This window comes from Andrena cerasifolii, chromosome 14 (genome assembly GCF_050908995.1).
Source record: "Andrena cerasifolii isolate SP2316 chromosome 14, iyAndCera1_principal, whole genome shotgun sequence".
Taxonomy (NCBI): domain Eukaryota; kingdom Metazoa; phylum Arthropoda; class Insecta; order Hymenoptera; family Andrenidae; genus Andrena; species Andrena cerasifolii.
In genome coordinates, this window is record NC_135131.1 from 7,108,151 (window position 1) to 7,118,004 (window position 9,854).

Consider the following 9,854-nt stretch of genomic DNA (forward strand, 5'->3'; position numbering starts at 1 on the left):
AGCGTTTCGTTGAGCACGCGTATCCGCGTTCTTTAATACATCACGCGGAATAAACTTCTATGTTTTATTTAGTGGCGGATAAGCCCAATGGCGCACAAATTTTTATTTCAAATATTTTTTTGCCCATCTCTGGCAGAAGATCGGAAGACCGAAAATATAAATGTACATAGAGCAAAAGTTTATTATCATTTGCATCATTAATACTAAATAGTTATTGTCTATTTATTCACTAAACATTTAGCACATATTACAATCTCCCACGAAAATGTGGGAAATTTTGATTCAATCCTTCGCAAATGGTATTGTTGTATAGAAAGCGCAGTCTTCTGCAACAATATTTGCAACTGGAAGATTAGATAGAAAGTAAATGCTGTTTTATTAAAGTGAATAGGATATAGAAATATTCGCGGAAACATCTGTTCAAGCTGCTTGAGTCATAGCTAATTGATAAAGTACGATATCCCCAGAGATTTTGAGGGTGTCAATGTTTGATGATTTTAATCTGTGTTTGAATTCGCAGATCATGTTGTCACCCAGCCATATTGTATATACCTCGTGTTCACACCGAATTCTGCTGGAAAGAAACATAAATAAAGTTGCTTTCTTAAGCAACGCGTTTGTTCGAAAGCTTACGTTAAAAGAAAATCGCGGCCAGGCATCCAGGACAAGTGTCCCCCGTGTCTTTCCTCGTGCCCCCAGCATCCGTTTGCCCAACAATTCATTACGACGTAGGGCGCACTGCTGCCGTACAGAAAACGGGGATTTAAGTGCAGAGCAATTACGGGATGCGGGTAGATCGCTTTCCCCTTTTGTAAGTTCACATAAAACCTGTTACAGAATGAACGAGGGTAAGAGCTTAAGGTCGTTAGAGCACTAATTCATTAAAGGGAAGACTACTGAAACTCACGAATGAGGAAGAAGTTTCAATCTCCCGCCAATGAACAGTCTACTCCCGGTTTTGAATTCGCTTTCAATGTCCACCGTAATTGGAACAGTCTGTGTACAGAATATAACGAACAACTTAATTTTCAGCCACTATGAGTCGAAGGCGTAAGACTATTTTTCTCTACAAGTCGTTCAGGGAAGAAGAAAAAAAAAGTTCGTGATCAAGAAAACCTACGAGGGATTCGACGAGCGTCTGATTGCTCGATAGACTCAAACAGGTGCTTGGTCTGCATATCTCTGGATCGGGGTAGACGAACAGCCTGAGCTGTCGGAACTTAGTGTCCTCGAGCGATCCATCGATCTTCAGACTTGTTACACTCTCCAGGGGCATCCTGTACGCAAACGCGCAGAAATGCTCCCCGTTCACGGCAACCTAGGACAAGTGTATACTTTCTCGGTTCATTCTTAAAAGGCATTGGCGATCGTAGCCGTTAACTGAGAACGCTGCTTGCCTGGAACTCATTGGCAGTGCAAAATATCAGAATGTGAACGTAAGAGTTGCGCCGAAAGACGTTGTGCCCGGCAGGGGAACACGTCTCCTCCTCTTCCCAGCATCCTTTGAATTTCGTATTTCGTACCACGTAGCCTCTGACCAATCGCGTGTTGAAGTGTAACGCGATGTTCCCAGGCGTTTTGCATAATAAATTTACCGAAAACCTGCAACGATTACGTTTCACTCGTTCAATTACATCGCAACGCAGTATCGGCAAATAATTGCTTTTTCCATCGATCTTTTCAAATTTCGTTTTAGCGCGTCTGTTTACAGGAAAGAATCACCTCAATGCGTCAGGAGGAATGTAGCCTGTGACCACAATGGCCGATGTCAGCGTCAGTGTTTGCAATGGGGCTGGTTTCGAAACATTCTGAAGCAGAAATGCAAGTGTCGTCAGTGCGTCGTACTGCAAATAGAACGATCTATGGAAATATCAAAAGATGAAATCGTAGTATGTTATTATGCCTACAGCTACAGGATATTGCATTTTTTTAGGACACCCGGTATATGAAACGTGCGTAGAAGTTGCCACGTAAGGTGGATTTATCAATGAACTTGTATAAACGTGTTATCGGCTTGATTTTTCACACCGAGTGTCTCAAAGGAATGTAATTCGTTGGGACAAATGTTACGGACTCGTACATAGAAGCTAGTCAAAGTTTGGATTCTGATCCTCGACATTAGTCTCCATGGGAATCATTTTTCTATTTATGCACTCGGTCATCTTTATTCTGTTAACACGAACCGACGGTTCAGCGATCGTGTTTTCGAAGGATGATAAGGTCCTAGATAAGGATGGAGGATAAGATTAGGTTCGATGATAAGCCACCTCTGTATCGTAATAAACGGATTTAAGAAACATGCATTAAATAATTATATCAACTGATTTTCCTTAGCCTCTAACCTGCTGTTATTTTCTTGTCGACGCCACAGAGCTGAATGCTATTTAGTTCGTTACAATCTATTTATAGTTTTATACGCTAAATCGAATCAACAGACGTTTCTATGCAAGTCTGTCAAGGCTAATTGACAATTTCATCGAGCAGAAGCACGGGCAAAATGTTTAATTTGGCGGATACTTGAAGAGAGATGCAATATTAATCCAAGTGAAGCTTCGGCCTTCCCATATGTAACAAAGCCTCGATGCGGCGTTGGACAATAAGTGGATAGGTTGGGTCGAAGAAACAGGTTAGACAGCGATATTGAAAATTTCTATTGGCAAATCTGTTTCTATTGTTTATGACCAAAATTCTTATATCTCCGATCGGTACTCACTATCGGAGTTGTGCCCTCATCGACAAACGAGAATTCACGGCGAGCATTTTCCTTTGTTTGCACGAAAATCGTAGCCTGGTTTACGGACATTACTCTCTGATAAAACGAAGTATATATGATTTATTGCGAGTGCACGTGACACTCGATTCCTCCTACTCCCACTTGCTTTAATTCGCGATGCGTGTTTGGAAAAGCAGAAAAGATGAACAATTCGTTTCTTTTTTGTTAACATATATGTATAACGTATATATTTTTTCGATACATATTTTATTGCGTTAAATAGAAACAGCGATACCTGTTTCTCCGAGAAATTTAATTCCAAAACTTGGCGATAAGCACCCTTATAATACTAATAGACGCATGCAACATGAACATTATTAAATATACGATTTAAATATCGATAGTAATATCATAATGGAGGACTCAAAGTTCAAGGTAGATAGTAGTTCTTCTTTCGTAAATGTCCGAGTTTGTTAACAATCGATAAACTCATTTGTTTTAACCTTATTGTTGGGCATTTTATTTACAAGTAGAAAAATACGAGTAAAATAGCTTCTGATGCTTGCATTAACTATTTTCTTTTAGACTAGACTGCTGTTTTCTTGCTGTTAAGAGAAGAACCTCTGAATGTTATTAACATATTTCGTCTATAAGCAGACCATAGGAACACAGGAAATTCCCTTTTGAATTTGTCTTTCCTTCCTTTTCGTTGATCAGTCGATGGCTGTTAATATAGCTTTTAAAAATTAGGCAGTATATACTTTCAAGCAAGTGAGAATAATTTGCCGCTTTCGCCGCAAAACTACTCACACTTGTCCAAAAAACGAAATTAAAAAAAATGACGATCGTTAATAATGTGCGTAATAAGCGAAAACGTAAGTTGACCAAAAAAAAAAGTAAATTATGATTTAAATGTCTCGTGGTTCATGAGGTGCAGGAAGTCGTTGCCAAGATGGCTCGACACCCCAAATCTCACGGGCGTATTCCGCAATCGTACGGTCAGATGAGAATTTCCCCGACGAAGCAATATTGTGAATAGCCATTTCCACCCACTTGCTTTCGTCCTGAAACAAAGCCCAAAAAGTAGAACGAAGAATCGTAAAAGGTACTCCGAATCTGGTAACGAATAAAAGTACTCGCGAACGCACCTGATAAACTTCGCCGACATGATCCTGCATTTGAATATAGCTTTCGTAATCAGCGAACAAGTAGAACCGATCCCAGTTCAGCAGGACGTCAGTGATGTCTTTAAATTCATCTGGATTGTTAGGGCTGAAGAAGCCACCCTGAATTTGATCGATGCATTGTTTCAATTCCGGGAGCCTGTTGTAGTAATCGTAGGCATTGTACCCTTTCCTCTTCAAGTCTTCTACTTCATCGACGGTCATACCGAAGATGAATATATTCTCCGTGCCCATTTCTTCGGCCATTTCCACATTGGCGCCGTCCAGTGTGCCGATCGTTAATGCGCCGTTCAACTGAAACGGGAAACGACGTACTCCAGTCATTCGCACGCGAATTAATCGAAGAGTAATTTAACAATCCAATGAAAGCGTACCATGAACTTCATGTTTCCTGTGCCAGAAGCCTCGGTACCAGCTGTGGAAATCTGCTCGCTCAAATCCGCGGCTGGAATAATCTTTTCCGCTAAGGTTACTCGATAATTCTCCAGGAAGATGAATTTCAATTTGTCGCCCACGATCGGGTCGTTGTTTATGACGTTCCCTACACTGCAAATCAGCTTTATAATCTTCTTAGCTAAGTGGTAGCCAGGCGCTGCTTTCCCTCCAATCATCACTGTCCGCGGAACGAACGGTGCGGACGGATTTTTCTTTATTCTGTTGTAAAGAGTGATCACGTGCAGACAGTTCAAAAGCTGCCTCTTATACTCGTGTATACGTTTCACCTGTTTACACAATACACGATTAGGACTTTATGCGATACGGCAAATTAATTTTGGCGCGATGAGAAGGAATAAGCAACCTGAATGTCAAAAATGGAGGCGGGGTTCACTTGAACGCCGTAATCTTTCTCAAGCATCTGCGTCAGTCTCAATTTATTCTCCTGCTTCACTTTCACGATACTGCGCTGGAAAACCGGATCCTTGGCCCACTGTTTCAGTTGGACCAGCTGCTCCAGATGCACCGTCCACTCGTCGCCAATTTTCTGATCACACACGAATAAGATCGCAACATTAGGTCAATCGAGCCACTATCGTATCTGAGAATACAAGACAACGACGCTCACCTCTTCGATCAGGTCCGACAGATTCGGATTACAGAGGAGAAGCCATCTCCTTGGTGTGATACCATTCGTTTTGTTCTGGAACTTGTCGGGTGACATTTCGTAGAAATCTTTGAAACTGAAGCAACACAGCGATGTTAGTCGAATGTCTCCTAGTCGTGGTATAAGTTTACAAATTATAGGATACACCTACACGCCGCATTTCAAGATTTCCGAATGTATCGCTGCGACACCGTTGATGGCATGGCTACCAACGATGGAGAGATGTGCCATGTTGACTCTCTTCTCGCCCTCCTCCTCGACCAAGGACATGCGACGAAGACGATCCATGTCCCCCGGGTACTTGGCGGAGACTTGTTGCAGGTGAAGGAAGTTTATGTGGTAAATGATTTGCAGGTGTCGAGGAAGGATGCTGTCCAGCATGCTCGTTGGCCATCGCTCGAGGGCTTCCGGGAGCACCGTGTGATTCGTATAGGCGCAGGTTCGAGTCGTGATGTCCCAAGCCTTTTACCGGACAGAGGACAACAAACATTCGTGAATATTCATCGGACTCCATAAATTTACCAGATTAGGCTTCTATTACTGGTCACGAGCAGGGTCGGCGCGAGGCGGGTTCAGCGCGTCCCCTGGCCCCGCAGTCCAGGGGAAGCTCACCGTAAATTTTGCGGGGCTCTTGCCATAGATATTTATTACTATAAAATTGAAAAGTTCGATATAAATGCGTTTTTTTGCCCCGCAAGAGCTCGCGCCGTCCCTGGTCACGAGTGACTGGTTACCTTTTCCCAAGGAAGCCCTTCGACGTCGATGAGAATCCTCATAAGTTCAGGAATGGCCAAAGAAGGATGAGTATCGTTTAGCTGAATAGCGACTTTTTGAGGGAACTGATCGAAGTCTGTTCTGTGGTGTTCCCTCGAGCCGAACTTGCTGGATTTGTACCTGCGGGTAACAACATTCCAAGTGACTTGTGGTATCTGCTAACCGAATACTATAAGAGACGACCGAACCAAGTGGAATGGTTTCAAAATCCTTATCAAAAATGTAATTACGAGCGTCTAATCAGTCCTCGTATGCACACACTAAAAGTACGTTTAATAGCGATAAAGAACAATTCAGAAACAAGATAATTCCACTTCGTGTAGGAATAAACAGATAATGCACCGAAAAATGAAAAGAATCGGTGATGAAACACATTACGCTATTGTAAGAGCAAATTAATAAACAAAGCGCCAATTAAACGCGTCGGTCAAGGAGTGTTTAGTGACCTGCGTATTATATCTTGAAGAGTGGCAGCCACCATGAAATACTCCTGCTTCAATCGCAACTCTTTTCCTTCGAAGAAGTTATCATTAGGGTAGAGCACTCTAGTGATGTTCTCCGCCAGATTGCGGTCGATCACAGCTTGAATATAGTCACCGTCGTTGACTGAAAGCAATGGTTATCACTTGCAACACGCTCGCGTACAAATAAATAGCCGCGTGTACGAATTAATGAAGAAACGTTGCTTACAGAATTTCAGATTGAATTCTACAGGTGATTTAGCAGACCACAATCTAAGAGTATTTACTACATTATTTTTATAACCAGGAACTGGGTTATCATAGGGCATGGCAAACACAACCTGCATGAGAAATCAGTAAATAATGCAAGAACATGGAGAAGCTTCTCTAGGAATTTTACGTTTCTCTTGTACGAACCTGCGTGTTCACCCACTTCTTCCCCTCAGGGGTATCGATAACTTTTCCGTAGAAATTCACGGGGAGCATGAACTCGGGCCTAGCTTTCTCCCATGGATTTCCGTATCGCAACCAATCGTCTGGTTCCTCCAGCTGCTCCCCATTCTTAATCTTTTGCGCGAATATACCATACTCGTATCGAATACCGTACCCGTAGGCTGCTAAGCCGAGGGTGGCCATGCTATCCAAAAAGCAGGCTGCGAGTCTTCCTAAACCACCGTTACCTAAGCCAGCATCCTCCTCGAGCTCCTCGAGCTCCTCGATGTCCAACCCCATCTACAATGAGAATAAACTAAAGTGGCTATTACATACGGTTCTACTCGTTACACATAAGACTGACCTGGTACATTGCCTCGTCGCAAGCCCCTTGTATACCCAAGTTGATCATAGTATTCTGAAGGGTTCTTCCCATGTAGTATTCCAGGGAAAGGTAGTACACCCTCTGAAACAAAATGTTGTACAACATCAGAACGTATAAACTACAAACAGTTAATTATGGTACTCCTAAACAGCTGTACTTACGCCATTCTTCGAAAATAGATGTTAAAGAAATATAAGTACCATCTGCCGCGCACGCGTAACATTTTTAAATGTTCAGCACAGAAGACACTGAACTATGATTCGATAAAATAAAAGTCATTGACCTTGTTTTGTAACAGCATCATAAATTAAATCTTATTGTGTCTTCTGCGCTTCCGTTACGAAATCGATTAACGTAAATCTCGTGTCGCCGCGGTCTCCATTGGCCCGTGAATAAAAATAAATTAACTTCTCGTTTTGAGTCGCGAGACCCGGGGTAGCAGGGTCATTCGAAACTAATGTTTATCGCAGCGCGTCGGCGTCCACATTTTTTCCACTCTTCCTCGTGCTCATAATCGCGTATTTATAGGCGATTGGGAATAATTCTGAAATACCGACTTAAGGGAACCAGCCCGCGGAAAGTTCCGAACTTTAGGCAGCTGAAATTCTCGAAAGCATTTCTGAAATAATACGGGAGTCGGTCCAAAAGCGGACCCAGGAAACGTGCGAAACGTGACATCTCGGCTTTTAATAGTTGCTGTTCAAGCAGTTTCCGTAATTAAGTGCCATGACTTCTCGCGGCCTGTACTCGTCCGTCCTACGATACGCAGAATTTATTCTCCTCGTCCTGCTCCTTTTCCCGTACATAAATCTCTTTGCTTCACTACCAGTCTTCCCTTCGTTCCATTCCGACCTCCTTTCTTCTCCCCTTATCCAAAATTGCCTGGCTGTAATCTTCGCCCTCGCCCAAGCTCTGCTCCCCCAGCAGTTTTCCTCCCCTGGTTCCATAAAAAATCTTGAGAAATCTTATCTACTCCTGTCCTCCATCCATTCTCCAAATCCGTGGTTCTGGATGATCTCATCCTCTATCCCCCAAAATTCACCCAGATTTGAAGAAATTGGGCCTCTGTGACTATCTGAGTATCTAAATGTTCATGTCCATTCGATTGCTGAGAAGAGCATCGAAAATTTCGAAGCAATTATGAATAATTGTTCCGGGTCAGGTTGCAGCGATTAAGTTCTATAATTAGTCACGCGATTAACGGACATATATGTAACCATAACTGGAATAAAATCATCTGGTCGATCAAGGCCGACCAGACTGCGAAATCTCTCGTCCTTTAAGCGGTCACTTGATTCGCCTCCGATTCTAACACAATACAATCAACAGAAAACATGTATAATTAATGCGATAATGCGGAACGAATTCATAAACAATTATTAATAATCTGTCGATGGAATTGGAGCAGTTTCAATAATCGGGACGCTGTTATCGTCGCGGCGTGACGTTGTGGGAAAAGAATGATAACTGTTTTGGCTCAAGACCTCAGGGTGAGCCGATGGTAAGGCCAAACGAAAATAGATGCTGCAACGTGTTGCAGCTGCATTTTGAAGGCCCGCCACGCGATATAGCGTTTCTATCATATAAATAAGTATTGCATATGTATTTGCGCTAAACGATTTACGACGTGGCGAACAATCCCGGCCCGACGGTGTATCCCGTATAAGTGAATTATCTAGCTAACGTAATTATCGCATTAACCGCAGTTAAGCTGGTCGAAATTCGCCTTCATTTTTATTCTCGAGCCGCGAACGAACGGGGAGAGTCATTGACCGATGACATATCATATACGCGCCGCTATCAAGCAGACAGCGACGCACAGAATGAGCAGAAATCTGTTTATTATGCAATCCCGCCGAAGGCTGCCGAAGCGGCTGTCAATCTGTCACTAAATTGCAAAGCTTCGGGGCACGATACGTGACACGCACCTATTAGCGATGCATCGCGATATGTTCCGAATGAAATTCAGAGTGTGCGTTGAAAAACTTGTTCAGTACCCCTCGACACGAGAAGTGACGATACGAAACCAAGTAATTTTACAGTAGGGAGGGGCATACTTAAAGGGAAAGGTACCTTGGGGTCTTTCTCGTAATAATATTGCTGAGTACGAATCCATCTCGACACCAAGTTGTCCTTGACGCTGTGTGCCAACGCGAAAAAGTAATCCCTGCTCGTGGCCACATTACGATCTTTCACCAGAGTGTAATGCAGATGCCTGTTGAATGTCTTCTTGAAATTCCCGACATTTTCCACATCAACAATCCCGCGCACAGAGATTTGTTTCCTCTTCTCGTGATCCACCTCTGAAGCCGACATCTCTGCGTGCCCGCTGTTTGTTTCTCCGCTCGTTAATCTGACACGATTCTGCCCTCGATTTTTGGCCTAGTACTTCTGCTGACCTACACAGATCGACTTCGTTACTTCGACACTTTAACTTTAATTGAACTTTCGATTGTTTTCCGCGTAAGATTCTCTGGTGAATCTATTACCGGACACAGACGCTGAATGCTTTGTTTGTTGGCCACGTCCTTTACGGACAGCGGTTCTTTACAAGCGGGATGCGATTTCTGTTATCGTAGCTGACGATCGTTGGCCAGAGAACTGACCGGTTTTCACGGCATATGCATAGACACCGGTGCCCTGATTGATCCGCACGCGAACGCTGCTCAGAGACGAATAACACGCGCAGCTTTGGCAATCCTAGAGGCGGTCACCTTGCGCCAAGGTCGCGCAAGCGCGTTAGTAGCTGACCGTCACGTGACGTAGAGTTGCAACACCGATCGAGTCGAGAAATATTTTTTAA

At 43.3% G+C, this 9,854-nt stretch overlaps 2 protein-coding genes across 6 annotated transcripts; both read right to left on the bottom strand.

The window, feature by feature from the left end:
* Positions 1-149: 149 nt before the first annotated feature.
* LOC143376613 (galectin-8) lies at positions 150-2,828 on the bottom strand. 5 transcript variants are annotated; one of them, XM_076827128.1, is made up of 8 exons: positions 2,714-2,828; positions 1,723-1,808; positions 1,398-1,602; positions 1,121-1,318; positions 908-996; positions 634-828; positions 415-574; positions 150-326 (listed from the first exon to the last, which is right to left on the bottom strand). In XM_076827128.1, exons 1-7 carry the CDS (start codon positions 2,801-2,803, stop codon positions 421-423), a joined length of 1,017 nt encoding a protein of 338 aa, XP_076683243.1. In that variant the 5' UTR covers positions 2,804-2,828; the 3' UTR covers positions 150-326; positions 415-420. The 5 variants fall into 5 exon arrangements, with proteins under 5 accessions (XP_076683243.1, XP_076683246.1, XP_076683244.1 ...); XM_076827131.1 differs by lacking the exon at positions 2,714-2,828 and adding exons at positions 2,081-2,223; positions 2,343-2,637 and having other exon boundaries at positions 150-574; XM_076827129.1 differs by having other exon boundaries at positions 150-571.
* Positions 2,829-2,927: 99 nt separating this feature from the next.
* Glyp (glycogen phosphorylase) lies at positions 2,928-9,748 on the bottom strand. Its single transcript, XM_076827123.1, has 13 exons — positions 9,541-9,748; positions 9,125-9,450; positions 7,031-7,132; positions 6,652-6,966; positions 6,464-6,575; positions 6,220-6,379; positions 5,734-5,893; positions 5,151-5,461; positions 4,961-5,075; positions 4,697-4,879; positions 4,272-4,619; positions 3,862-4,191; positions 2,928-3,777 (listed from the first exon to the last, which is right to left on the bottom strand). Exons 2-13 carry the CDS (start codon positions 9,365-9,367, stop codon positions 3,622-3,624), a joined length of 2,535 nt encoding a protein of 844 aa, XP_076683238.1. The 5' UTR covers positions 9,368-9,450; positions 9,541-9,748; the 3' UTR covers positions 2,928-3,621.
* Positions 9,749-9,854: the final 106 nt, after the last annotated feature.

Coding starts and splice junctions, on each gene's coding strand:
- Glyp (XM_076827123.1), bottom strand. CDS start 9,367: ATGTCGGCTTCAGAGGTGGATCACGAGAAGAGGAAACAAATCTCTGTG. Junction 6,380..6,463: donor AGAATTCAATCTGAAATTCT/GTAAGCAACGTT, acceptor CATTGCTTTCAG/TCAACGACGGTGACTATATT. Junction 4,192..4,271: donor CAGGAAACATGAAGTTCATG/GTACGCTTTCAT, acceptor TTCCCGTTTCAG/TTGAACGGCGCATTAACGAT.
- LOC143376613 (XM_076827128.1), bottom strand. CDS start 2,803: ATGTCCGTAAACCAGGCTACGATTTTCGTGCAAACAAAGGAAAATGCT. Junction 997..1,120: donor AGACGCTCGTCGAATCCCTC/GTAGGTTTTCTT, acceptor TTCTGTACACAG/ACTGTTCCAATTACGGTGGA. Junction 829..907: donor TTGAAACTTCTTCCTCATTC/GTGAGTTTCAGT, acceptor ATTCTGTAACAG/GTTTTATGTGAACTTACAAA.